Source organism: Bubalus kerabau, chromosome 21 (genome assembly GCF_029407905.1).
Source record: "Bubalus kerabau isolate K-KA32 ecotype Philippines breed swamp buffalo chromosome 21, PCC_UOA_SB_1v2, whole genome shotgun sequence".
NCBI lineage: Eukaryota > Metazoa > Chordata > Mammalia > Artiodactyla > Bovidae > Bubalus > Bubalus kerabau.
This window is the reverse complement of record NC_073644.1, coordinates 57375694-57399761: the sequence shown is the minus strand read 5'-3', so window position 1 is coordinate 57399761 and position 24068 is coordinate 57375694. Positions and strand designations below refer to the sequence as shown.

The 24068-nt window shown below is 39.9% G+C and overlaps 1 protein-coding gene across 2 annotated transcripts in view; it reads right to left on the bottom strand.

Annotated features, from left to right (window-relative positions):
• Nucleotides 1–24068, bottom strand: part of RAB27B (RAB27B, member RAS oncogene family) — a 66276-nt gene that overhangs the window by 5831 nt on the left and 36377 nt on the right. The window contains exons 2-4 of one of the 2 annotated variants that reach the window (XM_055559023.1): nucleotides 9586–9760; nucleotides 7504–7589; nucleotides 2029–2132 (exon numbers count right to left, since the gene is read on the bottom strand). In XM_055559023.1, the coding sequence (XP_055414998.1) occupies nucleotides 2029–2132; nucleotides 7504–7589; nucleotides 9586–9738 (343 nt within the window). In that variant the 5' untranslated portion in view covers nucleotides 9739–9760. Of the gene's footprint in view, nucleotides 1–2028; nucleotides 2133–7503; nucleotides 7590–9585; nucleotides 9761–24068 lie in introns of those variants that run through there. The other variant, XM_055559024.1, reaches the window with a different exon arrangement.

Genomic DNA, 24068 nt, shown 5'->3' with positions numbered 1-24068 from the left:
TTAGAAGCAAGGGAGCATCTCATCTACCTTGAAAAATGATGAATAAATCACTCTGAAAGAACTGAATAACCTTATTATCTCCTTATCTCCCAGAATCTAATAATAACATTTGGTGTGTTACCTAATAATATTTTCTAATAATAAAAACAAAACATTATCTATTATCTAATAATAACACTTCAGATAAAGAAATGTAATAATAAAAGAAAATGGAGACAGATCCTAGGATGAACACTCATTTGGAGAAGCAAATAAGTAAGTCAGAATTTGTTGGTATTTTTCTCCACTAGCACAACTGTGTTAGCAAGCTTACATTTAAAGCCATTATATAGTCTGTGTATATATATATAAAAGTATTAATTACATGTAATATGAAATAATAAGATATGCATATATTTGAGAATCTACACAGCCAGATACTCAGCCAGGTGCTCTGGGGTATCGCATCAGAACAAGCAGACCAAGGTCGAACCTTTACAGAGCTCACATTCTAGAGGTGGAAAGAATCAAAACCAGAAGTAAGCAAAGAGGAAGGGGTGGCAGAGGGTGAGGCGGTTGGATGGCAGCACCGGCTTGGTGGACGTGAAACTGAGTACCAGCTCCTGGAGATGACGAAGGACAGGGAAGCCTGGCATGCTGCAGTCCACGAGATCACAAGGAGTTGTACACAACTTAGTGACTGAACAACAACCACAAAACAAAGAAATACATAATATGATGATATGATATAATATATATGATGTCAGGTGGGGGCAGTGACCAAATGAAGCAGAAAGTGTCCTGAGCGCACACAGAGTGATGAAGAATGGTTTTAGATGGAGCGGTCAGGAAAGCTTTTCCCAAGAGATAAATGAGGTCTGAACAAGAACTTGAAGGAGGTGAAAGAATTAACAACGGTGTAAATGGGAAAACAGAAATCAAGGCAGGAGGAAACAGAGACCAAAGGCCCCAAGGCAAGACTGTGCTTGTCAGGAGAGCCCTTCGGCTGGAGGCCAGTGAGTGGGGGCGGAGTGAGAGTGAATTACAGAGGAAGCGACGATGATGGTCCTTGCTGTTGTTTAGTCGCTGAGTTGTGTCTGACTCTTTGGGACCCCATGGCCTGCAGCACGCCAGGCTTCCCTGATGGCCTTAGAGGTCAGCAAAGGACTCTGGATTTTATTCCAAGTGAAGTGGGAAACTCCGGAAGGACTTGGAGTAGGGGGATAACATGATCAGATCTTTCAAAAAATAGCCCTCTGGCCACAGACAGCCCCGACAACTCTAGAAATAAGTAGCACCAGCCCCATGGGATTGCTAGTGTGTACCAGTGCGTTCAAAACTGGTATATGTAATATGGTCTTTAGTGCTACATCCATTTTAAACAAAGGAAAAACGAAATACCACTCTTCTGCGCTGACATACATCAATCTGGCTTTAATAACTGATTAGGTTAATTTGAAGCTTTATTGTGTTTAAATTGCCGTGAAAGCTGGAGATTTTTCTCTACCAGTCTTTCTTACATCTGAATACTTGTCCAAAAAAAGTAAAATTTCAACGTGAGCTTATTGACAGACACACTGTATGGTATCTTCACGCGGCTGCTCTGCTCTGAAACAATTTCTCACTTAACTGACCCCTGAGTTGATTAACTATTTAGTTAACCCATGTGCAAGGGCACTCACTGCAGGTGCCAGTGTGCCTACTCGGAAAACGCCGTGCTTTCTCTGTGTCCACTCCAGGCTAGACAAAGTAGAAGTGACCGCTGTCTGAGTTGTAAGAAGTCCTTCGAGACTTACTGCACAAGCGGAATGAATGGCCCGTCCATTGCAATCATAAAGTCCTTACGCATAGGTGGTGATTCGTCTAAGGTGTCAAAGGAAAAACCAATTCCAAGCCACTCTGGGTGAGCCACATACAAGCCACCACTTTGAAGGTGACGCGGGCAACACTAAACCTGTGACTTTTTCTGGTTTCATCTTGTGAGGCCAAGAAGCAGATAGAGCCGTTGGGTCCCAATGTGGCCAACGGGAGTTATTCAGTCCCACTTACTCATCCAGTTTCTGACATTTAAGAAGCTCTGTTGACTGGTGAGGTCAAACATTAATAAGAAACCCATGGCGTCTCTGAAGAATGCTGTAGTGAGGCTCCGGAATCTGCCAAGAAAACACAGCGGACAGTTTCGAAAGTTAGTCCACTGGATACTCTGATGACAATAGAAACAACACTATGTCCCTTTCAGATATGAACTCTCCATGGCATCCCTCTGGATTATCCTCCCAAGTGGGCGAGTGGGCAGAAAGACTGCTGAAGGGTCAGAGGAGACAATCTGGTTGTAGATTTAAGATCCGGTTGAGGCTTTACGTTCCACAGCAGGCATGCATGCAAGAGTCTGTAACCTTCAATCACACGCTTGCTTACACAGCCTCTTGGAATCCTTCTCTCTTTGGCTCACAGGCATCTTGTGGCCCACGGTTAAAATATAAGGCACTTCAGGACTGAGACTTTAACTTCTACTTTTCAATTTTCCTGTCTGTGGCCAGAAGGAAGCTTAGCACATGGCAGGCTGGAAATGAGTGCCTGTGATTACGTGCAGAGAACCACAACTTGTCAGCAGCTGGAACTAGGGTTCTTTTGTAGGGAAAAACAACGTTGGTGAGAGAACGCTTTTATTCACACTCTTTGGGGATAAGACATGCATGTCTCTTAAGGAGAAGGAAGAAAGACAGTGAAGAAAGGGAGAAGAATACTTTATGATTAGGGGGATGGAGAGAAGGGCAGAGAGACTTACTAGTTGAGGAGGGAAAGTAAGAACACTCATTTCTAAGGGAGGATTTTGAAGAATACACTCCATCATGTGCAGTGTAAGCACTTGCTCTCTCTTGCTCCAACCCTCCTCACCCCAACATCCTCAGGGAAGATGAAGATGCTCTGAGATCCACTTCAGTGTGTGCAATGGGCCAAACCGGAGATGACACATGGGGTCCAGAGAAGCTTTGGGTTATACTGATAAAGAAGTGAAGCTGGCAACTGGTTTTAAGAAAGACACATGACTCTCAACAGAGAAGCAGATCCTATCCTAAATGTCCTAATTTTTTGGTCACCTATTTTGGCCTATTTGTAGATTCCTGGGTTTCCTCTGGGTTCTATTCTTGATCCCTTCATCCTCTACGTACATTCACTGAGTTATTTAGTCTACACTGCTGGCTCAGTTATCCTGGTGTATATTTTGAACCCCAAGTTTATAGGTCTAGATCTTTCCTGCCGTGCTACTCATATGCCCAATTACTTGTTGGGTATTTCCATTTGGAGGAAACTAAGGTACCAGCAACTTTGCATATTTGAAAGCAAACGCACCTTCCCTCTGATTTTTCTATCAATGGCATCACCATCCTCCTTGGGTGCCACAGCCTACTTCTCCTTCATCTGTTACATACAAGCAATCAACAAATATCTCCTAACTCTTTCATTTCTTTCCACGTACCCTGCCACTACTCCAGTTTCAAGGCCATTATCTTCCACCAGGATAATTTCAACAGCGTTCTCAACAGGCTTCCTGTCTCCAGTGTTGTTTGGGTCCTCTTGTTCCCCGATTTCTTCCTATTGATTCTATAAATCCTCTGCTAAAAATGTTAGATGATGAAACCTGGCTCTAAAGATAATAACTGAACTTTTCAATAATCCGCCAAGGCTCTGCATGAACTGACCCTTGCTCCTCTATCCAGCTTTATCTCCTGACTACCCACAGGCATGCTGAGCTTCTTTAAATTCTTAGAAAGTTCACTCTCTCCCCTGGGCTTTCACCCACGCTGTTATTCCTGTGGGTGACCTTGCCTTCAGGCTTCCTTTACCTCCCACCCCGTTAGCCAGGAAAAGGTTCACTCATACATTGTGTATGAGTATATATATTTATATATAGAAGTATCACTTCCCCAGACTCCCCAACACCACCATCTGGGTTATGCACTCCTCCTGGTGCATCTGACAGCCACCAGCCACTCTTTGTTTTCCTGTTACTGTCCTGAAGCTTTATTGCAATTGTTGATTTGTCCAAATCCCATCCTAGACAGGAACCTTCAAGAGAAAAGAAGCTGTGTTTTTAACTCGCTATCCATTGTGTTTTCATGACTCTGAAATTATTTTTTTGATGATAAAGTGTTTGCCAGTTTTAGAGAAAGAAACAAAGATAGAAAATAGCAAAGGATATGAAATTATTAAGGAGGTAAATGACTTCAATAGAAACAATACTTTTAATACAGAGTCACAGAAAAGAGATATTTAAGAGTATTTATTTCCAAAATAAGATTCTTTGGTAGGATATAATCATGATGATTATGAAATACCAAAAATCTTACTTAATTTTATCCTTGTGGATTTGTCCCTACTAGTCACTAGAAGCTCAGAGATTATAGTGCTTTTATTGAATGGTTGTTTCTCTCTCTGTGGGGACTATCTGTACTCACAAAACTGTCTCCTGCTCAAACCACAAGAGTGTGGCTAAGTCAGCCACAGTAGCCTGTTCTCTGACCTCTCTTAAGTGTGTGTGTGTGTGTGTGTGTGTGTGTGTGTTTCTCATCTGAGGACAAATCTACTGTGCCTTACTCCCCTCTCATTAACACAGCCCATGACAGTTACTTTAAAACGTGCTTGTTGGATAGATTGCATTGGAGCAAACACTTTTGCATCCATAGCAACAGGGACAGGACACTTCTGCTCTGAGCCAGGCTTACACCCTGGACCCCTCAACCCCAGGACCCTCATGAGCCCCCGGAGTTTCCAGGGTTTTGTGCTCATGCTTAGTCGCTCAGTCCTGTCCGACTCTTTGTGACCCCATGGACTGTAGCCCACCAAGCTCCTCTGTCCATGGGATTTCCCAGACAAGAACACTGGAGGGGGCTGCCATTTCCTCCTCCGACCCGGGGGTTGAATCCATGTCTCCTGTGTCTCCTGCACTGGCAGGCGGATTCTTCACCACTGCGCCACCAGGGAAGCCTTTCCAGGGTTTACTCCATGAGTAATCTTATTTATTTCTAGCTCCACCCACCAACCTCATTCTGTCCCCAGAATGTGGAATGCCAGGACCCCATGAATAAACAGATCCCAGGGGCACATGATAGCTCTTTCTCCCTCACTGAGACCTAAGTCTGTGCTCTGCATCCTTTTGGTTTACATAAGGGGCATGATCTTTTTCCTCCTTCCCATAATGTGACTTTTATCAATAACCATTATCTTACATGGGTTACAGTGCCAGACATCCTCGGGCACAGGCTTGAGGTGTGAGGCATTGTTTATCTTGTTGCTTAGCTACACTTTAATATACAGAACGCAAAATTCTCAAGGGATGAATAACCTTGGTGTTACTAAGACAATCCCTAGTATTTCCATTTCTCTCCTAGAGCAGCTGTCTTAAGGGGACAGATGAGAGAAGCCTGCCATCAAGCTAGGCCGACATATCGTGTGCGAAGACATATGGGAACCACATTTTCTCATATTAGTTCTTCAAAAATGAATTAAATTGGTCTATAAAACATACATCTTTGTGACAACAAAACTGACATATGAGCAGAGATTCCTGTGAGGAGCGACTTCAGAGGAACCAGCCGCGTTGAAGGATGCATGTAAATGGAATTCACAGTCAAAAGAGCTCACAGAGAGGGCCCGGCACCTCTCCTGGCGTTTACACTCACTGAAAGCGAGAATGTTTTGGACTCATTTCAAAGACTGAAGTGTTTACAAGCATAAACATTGTGAGACATGTGATGCAGAATTTGGAGGTATGTGCCTTCTATATATCTTCTCTGACAACCTATTGCCAATTTTTGTTTCATCTAATATTGAAAAGCTGCACTAGCTTGGGGTCTTCTGCGCTTTGAAAGCTTGGATCTCAAAGAAATGTATTTTCTTCAAATCATGGCACCGCACCCCAGCTGTAAACAATCAACACTGCTGTCTACCGGGTGTCTCTTGTCTGGGTCACTGCACCAGAGACAAGGCTGAGAAAACAAGCATGGTCTCTGTTCTTATGAAGCTCACAATTGTGTTGGGGTGAGAAGGCCACAAGTGGATTGAAGAACAGCCGTTAGAGACAAAAATAAAAGACACGCCTTATCACAAGATGTTGTTGTTGTTTAGTCACTAAGTCGTGTCCAACTCTCTTGCGATCCCAGGGACTGTTGTCTGCCAGGCTCCTTTGCCCACGGGTTTTCCCAGGCAAGAATACTGGAGTAGTTTGCCACTTCCTTTCCCAGGGGAATCTTTCTGACCCAGGGATCGAACCCATGTCTCCTGTATTGGCAGGCGAATTTTTATCACTGAACCACCAGGGAAGTCTTATTACAAGGTGGTATATAATTAATTAACTTATTTAATTAAAGTAACTTAAAGCATGGATGGGCTTCCCGGGTGGCACTAGTGGTAAAGAACCCACCTGCCAATGCAAGAGACACAGGAGACTGGGTTCCATCCCTGGGCAGGGAAAATCCTCTGGAGGAGGGCATGATGGCAGTCCACTCCAGGACTCTTGCCTGGAGAATCCCATGAACAGAGGAGCCTGGTGGGCTACAGTCCATAGGGTCACCAAGAGTTGGACATGACCGAAGCGACTTAGCATGCATGCAGCCTCCCAAGGCATGGAAGAATCGACATTGTAAGAGTTCAAGAAAGAGGGAATTTGTTTCAGATGGGGAGTTTGGAAAAGCCCCACCAGGCACGTGTAATGTGAGCCAGGCCTATTGAAAGGAGAGGCTCAGGAATGGTGAGAAAGGAATAAAACATTCCAGCTGGAGGGTGATGATGTGACCGAAATCATAGTAAAGTCAGTCAAATGGTACAGGATGTGTGGCTGTGTGTAAAGACAGAAAGAGATGAAAAATATATTAACACCCTTTCCTTCAACTCACTCTTCAAGTCGCACTTGTAACAATGTTAATTTTCCACCGCAGTTCAATTAAATTCTGGATTTTCTTTTTTTTTTTAATGATCACAAAGTACAAAGAATGCATAAGAATCTTCATAGAGATTTCTGAAAATGTGATTTTTGCAATCTGCACCAAATACACAATTGCTAGTTATGGTTAATTCACTACAGATAATTTATTTTTATTTGTTGATATAGATGTCTATTTTGAAACCAGGAGGAGAGTTGCATTTCCTTACATTTTTCAAGTTCACATACAGTAGTCGTATTAAAGTGGCACATACAATACCACTTCCCAGGTGGCAGTAGTGGTAAAGAACTCATCTGCCAGTGCGGGAGACATAAAAGACATGGGTTCGATCCCTGGGTTGGGAAGAGCCCCTGCCAGAGGAAACAGCAACCCACTCCAGTATTCCTGGCTGGAGAATCCCATAGTCAGAGGAGCCTGGCGGGCTACAGTCCACAGGGTCACAAAGAGTCAGACATGACTAAAGCAACTTCACACACACACACACACACACACACACACACATACTGTACAAACACATATTGACATTAAAGTAAATTTTTCTAAGGTATTTGTAGCTAGAAACAAAATAATTCACTATTACCGCTCTTGTCCTGCAGTGTCCCAAAGCTGAAGATGCACCTTAAACGCTTTCCCTGTTGACCCATTTGGTCCCTGGGTGTTGTAAGCCTGAAAGAATACAAATGTTGTTAGTTTATGCTGCTTTGATTTTGTCAGCATTCAAATTCCCTGGATTCACTCCGCGTATTTTTTCTCAATTATTATAGTCAAAGTTCACAGTGGAGAATAAATATTTGCTTTTTTTCTCCTAGAAGTTATCACATATACTCTCACTTTTAAATGTCAAGTGTAAGTATGGTTTTCAACACAATTTATGCATCCTGCAAACTTAAATTAGACACCTTCTGTCATTTCCTCGAGGAAGCAGCAAACAGTAGACTGAGGACCCAAGTTCTAGGTTCGAATATCAACTCTTCATTTAACTTCATAGCATCTTACTTTCTTACTGGCAAATCGAGACCCATAATCTCCTATTTTACAGAGTTACTGCAAACTTAAGTGAAATAACACATTTGAAGGAATTTTTAAAACAGTAAAATATTTTAGAAGTACTTGAGTATCTTCTACTGTGGATTGGGACTTTCAAAAAGACTTAGCCATGAAAAGCACACAGGATTGCTCAATAAGTTTACACAGGCTATTCCAAGTCTTCCCTTTTTACCCATTTCTTCAAAGGCTCTTTTTAGAAAAGTTTAAGTTTTATAGGTGATGGCCTTTTGAGTTCTTAATTTAAACCAAGTATAACAATTTTCCGGAGAAGGCAATGGCACCCCACTCCAGTACTCGTGCCTGGAAAATCCCATGGACAGAGGAGCCTGGTAGGCTGCAGTCCATGGGGTCGCTAAGAGTCAGAAACGACTGAGCGACTTCCCTTTCACTTTTCACTTTCATGCATTGGAGAAGGAAATGGCAAGCCACTCCAGTGTTCTTGCCTGGAGAATCCCAGGGATGGGGGAGCCTGGTGGGCTGTTGTCTATGGGGTCGAACAGAGTCGGACACGACTGAAGTGACTTAGCATAGCATAGCATAACAATTTTCATATTATCTAGCTCCCTTACTTATGGTTTAGTGAAAATATTTTCAAGGGAAAACTTTGCAAGGACTTATACCTAGATCTGTGGAGACATATGGGAGGGGAGAAGGCACACAAATACCCTGGAAGGATCGGGAGCAAATTTGCTAAGACTACCGTATTGACGTTTCAGAGAAGGGACAGGACATTCTAAGAAATCATGATTTAATTTCTCAATCCTCATTTTCTTTGTTCTTTTTTCTCCCCAATTGTTGAGGAATGAGTGAATTTATTTTTTAAGAAAGATTTTATTGGCGTATAGTTGCTTTACAATGTTGTATTCGTTTCTAACACGACAAACGGAGCAAAGCGCATGGGCATTTGAGGCACGAGGGGATCTGGGGCCCGAAGCGGAGCCGCCGCCTTCTTGGCGCTCAGGAGCACCTGGGGCGCAGCGACTCGGGCTCAGCTCCCGTGCCCGCGCTCCACGCCTCACACCTCACAATATCCTTACCCCTGCCATTAGCGTCTAGCACAGGGGAAGGAAGTGGTTGTGATTCTCACTTTAACTCTCTTATCTTGAAAAATAGCATGGGTTGGTCTCACATTCTGTTCATAAGCAGCTAGTGATTGATGGCTGAGTCTACACATAAATAAAAAGGCAGCAGGAACTCACAACGCTCATGTTCCAGCTATTTGCCAATCATCCTTTTAACCTCTTTCTTAAGCACGGGGGAATGAACACTTTGTTTTTATTGAGAAACTTAGATCAAGAGTGAATGGTTTTAGATAACGAATTCATGTTTTGAAAGATTCCTTAAGAATTCATAGAAAACCCACTATATAAACCCATAAATAATTTATTGTAGTTGCTCTGTGTGCTTCTGGAGACAAGTGCCACTGGATTTTTTCTAAGCAAAACGTTATTTAGAGTTGAGACAGTAAAATATAATATTCAAACTGGATCAAAGTGACAGGTTATGAATTTCATGTGATAAAAGACACCTTGCAATGCAATAAACATATTTTCTTAATTCTTAGTTTATATATAGGAGGATCAGCAACCGCTTAACAGGATGGTTAAAAACTTACCACACGTTTTTCCCGAAAGTCTATCCCTACTGTTGTGATGAACTTGGGATTGAATTTATTGTCTGTGTATCGATAAAGAAATGTTGTCTTCCCTACCCCTGAATCTCCAAGGGCCAGGAGTTTGATCAGATAATCATAGTCCCCATCGGTCATAGTGATGGTCGTGATGGTGGGCCTGTGTTGAAGGAAAAATAAGCATTTATGATGAACACTGTTTTCTTTTGGCTTCCTTCAAAACAATGTAAATTTAGCTTTCAAAGTTATAAAATTGAAATGCCTCTATTCTGTGAAATTCTGAATTAACTAGTTCAGAGCAGCCTCAGAACTAAGAACTCTTCCATGATTTCACTTAGTGCCTATCTTTTTACATCACGTTGGGTGAAAGGGTTAGCTGCTCAGTTGTGTCTGGCTTTTTGCGACCCCATAGACTGCATCAGGCTCCTCTGTCCATGGAATTCTCCAGGCAAGAATGCTGGGGTGGGTTGCCATTCCCTTCTCCAGGGGATCTTCCTGACCCAGGGATGAACCCGGGTCTCCTGCATTGCAAGTAGATTCTTTACCATTTGAACCACTAGGGAAGCTCTCATGTCAGGTAATATGGAGCAAAAAGCTATGTGATACCCACCATGGATGGCCATTGCCGAGGCAATAGTAGAACTTAAAGAGTTACAGCTTTTTTTTTAAACCAGTGTCCCTTCGGATCAGGAGTATGGTGCTAGGAAGACGAGTCACAGGGAGCAGAAAAGTACGTCCAAGAGGATGCAGGTGTGTGGAGGGAGGCTGAAATTATATATGAGTAATGGAAGACAAAAACCTAGGGGAATATTGTGCATCTAATCCTGCAGGATGAACTTTCTGTTATGTCAATACAAAATAGTCTCTCTTTAATTAAAAAAATTTAACAACGAAATGACAACCTTTAAAAACATTGATTTGAAATCATTTCAATAGCCGTGTTTTAAAATCTTCTGTTTTGAAATACTGAACCCTCTGTTCTTCAGTGGCAAATCTGCTGTGTTTGGCAAATCTGCTGAATATATTCTAGGCCTTGGGAAAAGAGGAAGAGCTATCCAGAGGCATAACTATGGTAATTCTGCTAACGTTTCTCCTGAAGGAACATCTCTTGCCATTTCTCCCATTGCCCTAAACATCTGTCTCAGTCTTCATTTCTTCCGTTGTTACAATAATTACAGGCAATAGATGCCAAGGGTTAATGTTAAATACAGTGGTGACTCGAAAACTACTGCCACGTGCTTCTGAATTACACCACCATCCCCCAAACACTGGGTACAGTGTCTGCTCTTCAGGATAGCAAAATGATTTGCCATTTGGTACAACTGATCTGGGTTATAGAAATGGATTTGTCATATTCTATGTAGAGAAAGGCTTATGAAGATGTCCCTGGATTAGAGACATTCTCTTCTATTAGGTGATAGGGAGGAATATTCCTCTGCTTCTACAGTTTAGAAAACACTGTACTCTTCAGGACTTCTGAGGTGACCCAAATCAAATGTCAACAACAGGCTATTCCATAAAAATTGCTACATACTTCTAATCATTTTTCTACATGCAAGAAAATGATGCAATTTAAACAAAACTTTTAAATTTTTATATTGTCATTTTAGCACATGGTAAAACTAAAAGGTTTCAAGCCTTTGGATAAATAACGATGAAAAAAAATAATCATGTAGTTAGCCAGCCAGAATTCTTACATTGTTTGGAAGATTTACAATGTTTTTACACCAGAATTTTCTAAAATTTGAGCCCTACTGATGCTAAATCCTAATAACGTATTATGGGTGGTGGATAGCTATTCTTTAATTAGTGAATGGTTTTTGAGCACAGGTATTTTGAGAGCTGCCAATTTATATTTCTGCACTAAAGCTTTCCTCTTATAACATCATCCTTTCTTGACTGAGTGAGATTCTCAGGGTGGATGCTTGCTGACTACGAATGTACTCTTTTCCTTTTGTAATATCTATAGAAAGTATAATCACTGCTCAGGAAGAGGTGCCTAGCAACCATCCACAACCAGCCTTCCTTGATGCAGGTATCTCCACTATTGATGTGAAATTCTTCTTAGAGAATGTCTGCCCTGATGGACTGTGTAGCAGTGACTAGTTCTGCGTTTGGATGGTACTAAATGTCTTATCAGAACTTTTTGGTTGAAGATATTGCTGCTCCTAGTCTTTAAGCCAAATGTGTTGCTAGAGGAGATTGATGCCAAAGTTGTATAGTCCCCCCCATTTAGGTTATCACCACCACCACCACTCTATCTTATTCTTTCTTTCCCCTCCAAACTTGCTCATGCGAAGCTCCTCCAAGGGTGATCAAGTCTGCCTGACTGGTAGAATCAGATAAAACTGTTAATTCTCTTGGGGAAAAAAACATTAAATTAAAATATTCTTAGATAGTTAAGTAATTAAAGCAAATTTTTTCCCCAGACACAAACCTTGATAATCAGAGGGAAGAAATTGAAGCTACTGGTTACCTAAATACAAGATAAAGTTGGAGGATACTGTGGTTTCCTGGAAAAATGAAAACAGAGTCAAGAAGATACATCAGCACATTTTAAAATTTTGCTTAAAATCTACTGTGTTTTTTGCAATATTATTGGTGACAGTGTCACAAAAGGTTAAACCTTGAGCAAATCTAGTTAAATATCTTCTCCAAAGATGAAAATTATAAAATTCTTTTACAATTATGTGATTTTCTGAGTTCTAAAATACGTGATTTTATTTCAATAATCTATCCTTGGCACAGCAAATATAACACTGCAAAGAAAAATAGAAGCCTTGATAAGCCTTCTTTTTCCAAGAACTGGGCTAAAAACAAAGATCTGGGAAGGATCGAAAAGCTGACAAGTTTAGCAGTATTGTTTATTCCTGCATGATGACTGATAGAATTTGTAGTTCTCTGACTCTAAAAGGGAAGAAAAAGCCAGAAGATTGTCATGCCTCAGGAAATGGGTCTGACTCCCTCCCTACATTATCTCTGTGTCACAAACTATACCATATAAATTACAAAAATTAATTACAAATTATTCTGTAGTCTAACTTTTGACATGGCATGCACACACTTAGAAGTTGAACAAAGATGCAAGACAATACAATATAACTGTACATGGTGGAACATGATTAGTTGATAAATGAGGCAAATAGTTGTGCTTTTTAGTTCCAACAAAACGATAGTTTTCATGGACTGCAAACGTCAGAGAAGCTTTTGTGGAGGAAGATGAACTTGCATTTAACCTTGCAGCATAGGGAGGAATGAGGTACGAGAGAAGATTCAGGACCATGTTAATCGCCACTTACAGAATGGGACTATGGCTCCTTGCCAACCACCTGACCTACGGTGCATTTCTGCCCTGACGCCACCTGCAGTGCATAGACTGCCTGGGGTTGCCTCCCAGTCACATGCTGATTCAGAGTCAACGCCCCACCTAACGTGGATCAGTTCTACCGCAGCCCACACAGAATCTTTTCTTTAAGCGAAAGAAGGTGGGGATTTTGTGGCACTGAGCATAAATTCCACCTGAAATGAATGCAAAACCTGGCACCGTGGAAACAATTTATTCAGTGTCTTCAATAGACTATTAAAGAAACTGACATAGTGAGCTGGGTATAAGATAGCTTGCCTCCACGTTTCCTTTAAAAATAAATTTTATGACTCATTTTTTACTGGAGTGGGTAGCCGTTCCCTTCTCCAGGGGATCTTTCCAACCCAGCGATCGAAACCAGCTCTGCTGCATTGCAGGCAGATTCTTTACCATCTGAACCACCAGGGAAGCCCTCGTTTCATACATATATACGTATAATTGTTTTGGATTTAGTTTGTTTTGTTTTGTTTTGTTTTAGTTCTTTTGTATTTAGTTTGGTTCCTCTTTTACAATTATGTGATTTTCTGAGTCCAAAAATATATGATTTTATTTCAATAATCTATCGTTGGTGCAGCAAATATAACACTCCAAAGAAAAATAAAAGCCTTGATAAGCCTTCTTTTTCCAAGAACTGGGCTAAAAAAATAAAAAGATCTGGGAAGGATCAAAAAGCTGACAAGTTTAGCAGTACTGTTTATTCCTGCACGATGACTGACAATAGTCGTAGTTCTCTGAATCTAAAAGGGAAGAAAAAGCCAGGAGACTGCCAGGCCTCAGGAAATGGGTCTGACTCCTCCCTACATTATCTCTGTGTCACAGACTACACCACAAGAGCCACAGGCCTTTTAGACCCAGAAGCAGCAGCGTCTTCCTCAGAGCCTTTCGTGGGACAGTGAGAGGCCGGGAGGAGTAGGGAAAAGAGTTCAAAACACCCATGAGGCTCTGTTTAATGAAGCCTCTTAAAGGTAGAAGGAAATCGAAGTAATTATGTGGTCTAGCCTTTAGTTTGGGTTTCCCCAGTGGCTCAGTGGTAAAGTGCAATGCAGGAGACATAGGAGATGAAGGTTCAATCCCTGGGTTGGGAAGATCCCCTGGAGAAGGGTATGGCAACCCACTCCAGTACTCTTGCCTGGAGAATCCCATGGACAGAGGAGCCTGGTGGGCTACAGTCCAAGGGGTTGCAGAGCTGGACACGACTGAAGCGACTGAGCACACGTGCACAGCCTTTAATTTACAGATGAGAAATCATGTGTAGGGAAGTTACATAATTTACGGGGTGACGGTTTCTAATAGAGGAAACCCCGAGACTGCTGTTCATGATTTGAAATGGAAAGTGAGTTACAAAGGTAGAAAGTAGAAATATTTTCATTTTATAGGGGAGAGGAGCTTTCTCTGGAAACATGATTTTCATGGTCGGACTGTCTCAAATGAGGTTGCCTGTTCTCTCTCTCTCTCTTTTGACCCTCTTATGTTTCATTCTTGTTCAACATAAATTCCATTAGCTCAGGAATTCACTTTCCTTGACCACTGCTAGAACCACAGAGTCCAGTACAGTGGTTGGTATATAGGAGGAGCTCAATACATATGTGTGTGCACGCTAAGTCACTTCAGTCCTGTCTTGAGTCTTCATGGCCCCATGGACTGTAGTCTCCCAGGCCCCTCTGTCCATGGAATTTCCCAGACAAGAATACTGGAATGGGTTGTCATTTCCTTCTCCAGGGGATCTTCCCGACCCAAGGATCAAACCTGCGTCCCTTTAGGTCTCCTGCTGGCAGGTGGGTTCTTCATCACTAGTGCCACCTGGGAGAGGGCCAATACATACGTGTTAGTGTGTAAATCTACGTAAGCTTCTCAGAGCCACACCAGTGTGATGATTAATATTTATCTTTGAATAGTTGGTGGAAGTGGTGTCTCTCCAAGTTCAGAACATGGATTCTCCTTCCTTCCTCACCTATAAAGTGAATATTTAGATGAAATAATGACCTTGTTAGTTTCCATGTCTGGCTTCCTGAGCTTATTTTTCTATTTTAAGTTGCACGAGAGTATAAAAACTTCCTCAGAACAATAGAGGAACAGTTTCAAATAACCTGGGAAGAGGGAAAGTACAAAGGAACTACAATTTTTGAAAGTGAGATTTGCATTGGCAGAGAATATATAAGCTTGTCAGTTGAAGAGTTCAGAGCTCAGAGCATGGGGCTCCTGCACGAGAGCATCCATTTGTCCATCTAACACCCGGTGGCACGTTCTGTTTTGCATGGTTCTGCGGATAAGACTCTGACTTCTCTAGCAAGGAACTTAACCAACGCTACAGATATGTGTTGATGACTACTACAGACAGGCTGACCCATGCAAACTTAGCTGGTTCCATAAATAACAACTTTAAGAACATTCTGACAAGCTACGACCTTGTGATCTGAACTTATTAAATTCATAAAAAACAATATCTTAAGGTATTTTGGAAAGCTTAAAATGGTAGACAAATAAAATATCACTGATATTGCTTTGCATTCAGTGTGGATGGTTTCAATAAAATAAAACTAGCAAGCATAAAACGGACAGCTGTTGAATATTTTCTCATTTATCTTTATTTGATGGGTTTGTGTTGGCCTGCAGTAAGAGCATTTGAGGTCTGGGACTCTCCGAACAAGCTCTTCATTATCTGAATGATAGCCTGAAGATGGATCTCATTAACTGACCTTGAAATACAGCTTCCTATAACCACATGCATGTCCAGGATGGTAGAGTTAAATTATGGATGGCTGGAGTACTCTAGGGACCTTCAGCCTTGCATCAGTACAACAGAAGGCATGTTCTGGAAGGAAGAAAGCTGAAGGAGAGGGGGTGTAAATTAAAAACAAACAAACATTCTCTGTAGTGCATTCTATAACATTTTGTTCTTTTAGCAAGGTTTACTAAAGATAATTTTTACTTCCATATTTCCTAAGGGCTATTTAGAATTAATGGATGTGAGCCTGTATGGAAGATTCAAACCAAATTGCAAACATAAATTAACATCAACTTAACTGAACAACTTTTACTTAAGTTGACAGGGGTCAATGTGTCTCCTGGAGCAATCAAATCTATTTTTAAAAAGAGTTTATTTGCAGGGCAGCAATGGAGAAACAGACAGAGAGAAATGACTTATGGAAATGGGGACAGGGGAAGAGAGGGTGATATGTATGGAAAGAGTAACATGGAAACTTTCATTACCGTATGTAAAATAGATACCCAATGGGAATTTGCTGTATGGCTCAGGAAACTCAAACAGGGGCTTTGTATCCCTAGGGGTGTGGGATGGGAAGTGAGATGGGAGGGAGGTTCAAAAGGGAGGGGATTTATGTATACCTATGTCTGATTCATGTTGAGCTTTGACAGAAGACAACAAAATTCTGTAAAGCAATTATCTTTCAATAAAAAAAAATTATTAAAAAAAAATTTTTAAGAAACAAAACCAAAAAAAAAAAAACCAAAAAAAAAACAGAAAGAGGGGAAAAAAAAAAAAAGTGCGCTCATTTTGTTTCATTCTATGGTCAAGGGATATAATATAACAGAGATAAACCAAGAATTCTTTGAGCTCATGCACACTGAAAATAAAGGGTAAAAATTCTAACCCAGGTCAGCCTTAAATTGTTTTTTTCCTCCATTGATATATCATTATTCTCACAAACTAACCACACTTCTAAACCAATGAATACTTTTATTTCTCTAAAATTCTTTTTTCTGTAAGGTAACATTTTTCCCTTTAGTTTAATTTTGTGGTATCTTTTGAAACTGTATGAATTTCCCTTTTACTTTTTTTTATGAGAACTTCCAAACATATACAAAGTTTGAGAGAATAGTAGTGTACCCCAAATACTGACTGCCCAGCTTCTAAATTACCAGTACATGGCCAATTTTGTTTCATGTTTCCAAAACTCTCCCTTTACCAGATTACTTTGAAGCAAATTCCAGAGCATCATAACATTTTTTTTCATGAATAATTCAATATAAATCTGAAGGTCAACTAAACACTGACATCGTGCTTACCTATAGAGAAGACTGTCAGACATTTGGCTTTCTGCATATTTGATAGAAGCCATATCCTATACTGTTTTAGCCTGTGTTTCTTTTACAATGATCAAGGTCAAGTTTCTTTTCATATGGTTAAAGGTTATTTGTATTCCTTTTTTTGTGTGAATGGAAGGTTCACATGTCTTGTTCAATTTTTAAAATGGGTTTTTTCCTCCTGTTTTTAGAAGTTCTTCATGTCTTTGGGATATTAACAGTTTGCTACTTAAGTTGCAAATACTTTCCCTCATTTGTCTCTTTACTTTGCTTGTGATATTTATGCTACCCAAAAGATTTTTATTTTTGCTGTTGATGTTTGGGGGAGGAGAAATCAAATTCTGAATGGCAGGAATTCACTCGTGTGTTCTTTGGCTACTTACATGGTTTTAATTTTATGTTTAAATTTCTAACTCACCTGGAATTTACCAAAAATATGTTATGAAAAGTTGATTCAAACATATTTTTATTGTTATCCAAATACAGCTTATGTACAAATTCATCTTCTCATCACTGATTTAAGGGACTACTTTTGTCACAAAGTAAAATTTCATACACAGTTGAGTATGTGTAATTATTACTCATAATACTAGATTATGAGTAATAATCTAGTATTCCTAGATTATTCTTCTCTGTTCCCATAGTCTGACTGTCTCTTCATGCAGCACCAGTTTAAATGTGATTATTCATAAAATGTTTACTATCTGAAAAAGTTATCCGTTTCTCATTGCTCCTCTTTTCTTAACATCTTAACAGTATTAAATTTTCTTATCCCCAAACATATGTCTTCCATGTGGTCAAGTCATCTATTGTGACTTTCAGGATGACTTTATGGTTTTTCTAATACAAATTTTGGATATTTTTGTTAAGTTCACAATGAAGTATTTTATTTTTTCATTTGCTTTTGTAAGGGATTCATCTGTTAACTTTTGCCTATTATTGTTTTCCTGTTTTTATGAAGATTATTGACTTCTTCATATTGATTTTATTACCCACTGCTTTACCAAAATTCCTTACTATTTTAGTGTTTTTTCAACTCATTATTTTGAGTTTTCTAGATGTACAATTATATCATTGATTAACAGGATATACCTTCCTTTCAAATTTTTATGCTTCTATTTGTTTTTTCTTATCTTTTTTCATTGGCTGATGCCTTTACTATAAAGGTAAAGAATAGTAGAGATAGTAAACATCCTTGTTTCTGATTTTAGTTAGAAATTCTCTTGTGTTTTCCCATTAAGGAATATGCTGGCTGTTTTTAACATGAATGGATATTGAATTTGTCAATTATTCTTTATTTTTCTATTGAGATGATCTTCCGGTTTTTCTCCTTAGCTTAATTTTATTGATAGATTTCCCTACAGAGCAATACTTTACCTTTCTGAAATAAATTTCACTTGTTCAGGGTGTAATATGGGCTTTTAATGGGCTGTTGGGTTATGTCACTTACATTTTAACTTTTTATCAGTTTTAATAAGTAAGATTTATCCTGTTTTTGTAATAATCTTTGCTTTTGAGCTTTACATTGTAATCATTTCATTGAGAGGATATGAAAGTTTTCCTTCTTTTTCTGTACACTAGAGTAGTTTAAGTATTATGGAGGTTATTTGATCTTTAAATGTTTGAAAGAATTTTCATGTGAAACCATCTTGTCTGGGTGATTTGTGTGTTTTGTTTGGAGGGAGAGGATTAAATTAGTCTCTATTTCTTCTCTGGTAATTGGTCCATTTAACCCTTCTCCAGTAGGATCAGTTTTGCAAAGTTGTAATTTTGTAGAACATTAATCGTTTCATCCAAAAATTCAAATGTACTTTATGGAGTTGTACAAACTACTCTCATAATGATTTTTAAAATATTCTGTTTTGATAGTCATTTTTCCACCTGACATTTCTAATTCTGTATAATTGCACTTATTTGTGTAAGGCTTTAGAAAATCAATGAAAGAAAGTACCAGTCTTATTACCTCGAGTTTATTTTAATTTTCATATTATAGCCCATTGTGCAGTAATCTTCTTTTCTACTGTCATTAAATTTCTCTTAGAATGCCCAACTCTAACCCTACTCTTTCTTTTCAACTCAAATCATATCCACACTTTCCTTGTTCATGAGTTACTACACTTCTCCAATTTTATTCTCGTTTCTCTGTGCCCATAAGGGGCATAAAACTCTGCGGTCAAGATCCAGTAGACCTTGAAATTCTGGACTTGAAACTGCTAAAACCCAAATTTGCTCAATGAGTATTCTTAAAACCCTGCAGCTTGCCAATAATTCTCACAATCAGGGTCAGGATACAGCTGCTTCTTGGTCTAAGACATTTTTACCTGAATTGAAAGAGCTTTTAAATCATTCTGTTTACTAATATTGATCCATTTAGATCAATGCTTTTTGTGTGTTTCCCTAACATTGGATCATTACAGATCAGCTGGAGCCTGCCAAACACAAAGCTATTTTGTACCCAGTTGTAGCATCATATTGACATATGTTCTAAATGGAATATTTCTGAAAAGGACATGAGAACAATGGCCTAGCATTATTCCTGGGGCTCACATGTAGCCCTGAGTAGAAAGCAAACCCCTTACTGATATGTGGTTAAAAACACTGTTTAGAAAACATGACTCAAATCTCAGGGTAGTTGAAGCAATTCAGGCTTTTGGCTTTAAATGGTCAACAGGAATAAAATAGTACTTTACAAATCTGCTGTTTCAGATTCAGAGAAACCTCTAAAAGCTCGTACTTATATTTTTTAATGCTGATAAACTGAAATCCCCTTTAAAAAAGAGAACTTCACAGCCGTCTTGGAAACTTAAATGTTTGCAGTCCCAAAGTGTGTGCAGGGTCATTCTGAGGGCACAGGCCTTGAAGCTCACGGATGTTGTCACTGACTTGTCACCTCACCTTGTTGGCACAGGAAATAACTGGGCTACAGTTTCTCTAGCTCTCATACGATCTCCTTATTTAGCTTCTTGAAATCCTAGACTGAGTGTGTGTGCAGCTTCACAGAGAAGGCGTAGCCCCTTCAGCAGGTCATCTGCATCTCTGAGTTTAGAGGTGGCGAGAGACACAAGCACATTCCAGGCTTCCTTCTGGATTCCTTGTGGATTTCCCCGTTTGATCTTGCTCTGACTTCATGTCCATCTTTCTTACCTGACCCTGGTTCTGATGACTTCAGGTACAACACAACATAGAAAGGCAATAGGCTTACACAGACTGCCTAACCAACTCCCACAGCTGTGTAAAATCCAATCTGATTAATAAAGCTCATGTTCTGTATCCCTTACAGTGATTCTACTTTTTTGAATGAAAACATTCAAATGCTGTCATGCTAGAGAAGAATCTTGAGAGTCCCTTGGACTGCATGGAGATCAAATCAGTCAATCCCAAAAGAAATCAGTCCTGAATATTCATTGGGAGGACTGATGCTGAAGCTGAAACTCCAATACTTTGTCCACCTGAGGCAAAGAGTTGACTCACTGGGAAAGACCCTGATGCTGAGAAAAATTGAGGGCGGGAAGAGAAGGGAGTGACAGAGGATGAGATGGTTGGATGGCATCACCAACTCAATGCACATGAGTCTGAGCAAACTCCGGGAGATGGTGAAGGACAGGGAGGCCTGGCGTGCTGCAGCCCATGGGGTCACAAAGAGTCGGACATGACTGAGCGACTGAACAACAATAACAATTCAAATGCTTGAATGTTGAGAATCTCACTTCAGGTGTATATGTCTTTTTTTGAGGTTTCGGAAATTGAATAATTGACACACTTATAGTTAAGATAGTATCATGAAAAGTAAACCTATTTCATCTTGGATCTCCTATATATGCTGTGTTTAGTCATTCAGTTGTGTCTGAATCTTTGTGACCCCATGGACTGTAGCCTGCCAGGCTCCTCTGTCCATGGGGATTCTGGAGCCAAGAACACTAGAGTGGGTTACAATGCCCTCCTCCAGGGGATCTTCTCAACCCAGGGATCAAACCCAGGTCTCCTGCATTGCAGGCAGATTCTTTACCATCTAAGCCCCCAGGGAAGTGCTATATAACTTACTATAAACTCATAAATTCTAATTTTGAAAAACAGCCACGTAATTCCCACATTAAAGATTGCTTGGATGTCCTGATAAGCAGCTGAGAGGGTCTCTCAGTGAACTATCCAGTAGCTAAAGTGTTTGTTGTTTATTCCATGGCAGTATTTCTATATCTACTGCAAGTTAGTTTTAAGCCTTATGGTATGGCCATTTCCCTCCAAAAATTTACACACATGAGCTAATGTACACATATGAGCTAATGTACACATTAGCCTTCACCTCAACATTGATCATTTAAAGGAAGAAGTTGGCTTCTAGCCCAGTTTTCAATATATTAAGCCAATGGGAGAATAATCCTTTTATGGCTTGGAATAAGAGCTTCTGTAGATATTAGTCTTGAGTTTAAGACTTCATGGACTTCAGAATAGTAATGAGATACTTCACAGATAGTCTGTACAATGTTACAATGTAGGATTTTACGATTGCTTCTGCAGATAGATAAGAACAACACTTGGGCAATTCTAGTGGATTTTACCAATTAACAGAAGTTTCATATAAATATGATAATTTTTACCAAAGAGAGATTTGTGACTATGAATAGAAAAATGCCACACACAGGACAACTGCAGCAAAAATAACAAAAATATCAAATAAAAAAAGGAATACTTGTGATAATTCAAATGATAATGTCTAACAAGAGTTATATTACCTCCTTACATATCAGGCATTTTACTAAGAACTAAGTACTAAGGTTTAACACATTTAGTTTTTAACATAACTCAGTTTAACACTACAGATTCAACTGAGTCTCTACCAAAATCTAGCTGCCTTTTGGAAGAAAATACAAACTGATCCTAAAATGTATACATAAATGCAAAAGTCATAGAACAGCCAAAATAATCTAAACCAAAGGAGAAAACGTTGGAAGATTCATACTTCCCAATTTCAAAACTTACTACAAAATTATAGTAGATAATACAATGTGGCACTGGCCTCAAAGTAGCCATATAGATCAATGGAATAGAATTGAGAGTAGAAATAAGCTTTTACATTTATGGTCATTTGTGGTAAGAAGGCCAAGACAATTCAATGGGGAAAGAATAGTTTTATTTCAACAAATGGTGCCATGGCAACTAGTCAATCACATTCAAAATAATGAATTTGGACTGCTGCCTTATACCATACTCAAAAGTTAACAGAAAATGGATCATAGACCTATATGTAAGACCTAAAATTGTGAAATGCTTAAAAGAAAACATAGGAGTACTTATTCACAACCTTAAATTGGACAGTGGTTTCTTGGATATAACACCAAAAGTACCAGTAACAAAAAATAGATAAATGAATGTTAGCACAATTGCAAACTTTTTTCTTCAAGAGACACCATGAGACAAATTAAAATACAACTCCCAGACTGGGCAAGAACAGTTGCAAATCATATTTCTGATAAGGAATTTTAATCCAAACTATAATAAAAAGACAACCCAATTTAAAAATGGACAAAGGATTTGAATAGAGATATTTCTCCAAATATTATTTTCACATGGCCAATGAGCACATGAAAAGATACTAAGATAGCATTTGTTTCCCTGGAGAAGGGAATGGCAACTCACTCCAGTATTCTTGCCTGGAGAATTTCATGCACAGAGGACCCTAGTGGGCTACAGTCCATGGGGTCACAATGAGTCAGATGTGACTGACCGAATAACACTAGCATCAGTTACCCGAAAAGCACAAGTCAAAACCACAATCAAATGCCACTTCCCACCCACTAGGATGGCTATCATAAAAACAGAGACGGCATCAAGTGCTGGTGGAGAGGTGGAGAAACGAGGCACTTCCATGTCACTGGTGGGGATGCGAGACGGCACAGCCACACTGCAAAGCAGTTTGGCACTTTCTCAAACAGTTAAACATACAGTGATCCTGCTGCTGCTGCTGCTAAGTCACTTCAGTTGTGTCAGACTTTGTGCGACCCCACAGACGGCAGCCCACCAGGCTCCCCCATCCCTGGGATTCTCCAGGCAAGAACACTGGAGTGGGTTGCCATTGCCTTCTCCAATGCATTTAAGTGAAAAGTGAAAGTGAAGTCACTCAGTTGTGTCCGACTCTTTGAGACCCCATGGACTGTAGCCCATCAGGCCCCTCCATCCATGGGATTTCCCAGGCAAGAGCACTGGAGTGAGGTGCCATTTCCTTCTCCATACAGTGACCCTAAGACCCACCAGTCCACTCCTAGGTCTGTATTCAAAGAAATGAAAACGTACGTTCACACAAAAAAATTGAAAATAACCCAAATGTCCACCTAAGGATGAACGAATATACAAAACGTGGCCTATCCACACAATGGGTTATTACTCAGCCACAGAAAGAGAAGACGTGCAAAGGCATGTGACAACACAGATGGACCTCAAAAACATTATTCTAAGTGAAAGGAGCCAGGAACAAAATGCTACCTATTTTATGGTTTTATTTGTATGAAGTGTCCATAATAGGCAAACTCATAGAGACAGAACGCAACTCTGCATGTGCCAGGGGATGCAGAGAAGAAGAATGGGGAAATTACTGCTGATGGGTATAAGGATTTGGGGGACAAATGATGAAAATTCTGGATTTAGATATTAGTGGTGACACCTCTTCCTGAATATATAAAAATCCACTGAATTACTTCAAAAGGGGAGACTTTCAGGTATGTGAATTATATCTCAATAAAGCTGTTATTTTAAAAACCCAACAGTGTAAGACGACTATGTTTTATATTAAAAACTATTGGTTGGGCCCAGTTCCAGTACCACCATCTAGGTAATAATTGATATTTGTTTACAGTGAAGCCACTTCCTAGCAAATGTCCTGTGTATTCAGACAGTAACACCCTCCTAAAGCCTAGGGAAGGGGCCTGTAGAATATACTCCAGGAATTATATTCCTGAGACCCTGCGATCCTTTTCAGCAACCCACTCTAGTGTAGAAAAACCTAATGGTCAGGAAAGCAGTCAGTTTATCTAATCTGATCCTGTTACAGTTGACAGCAATTTCCTCT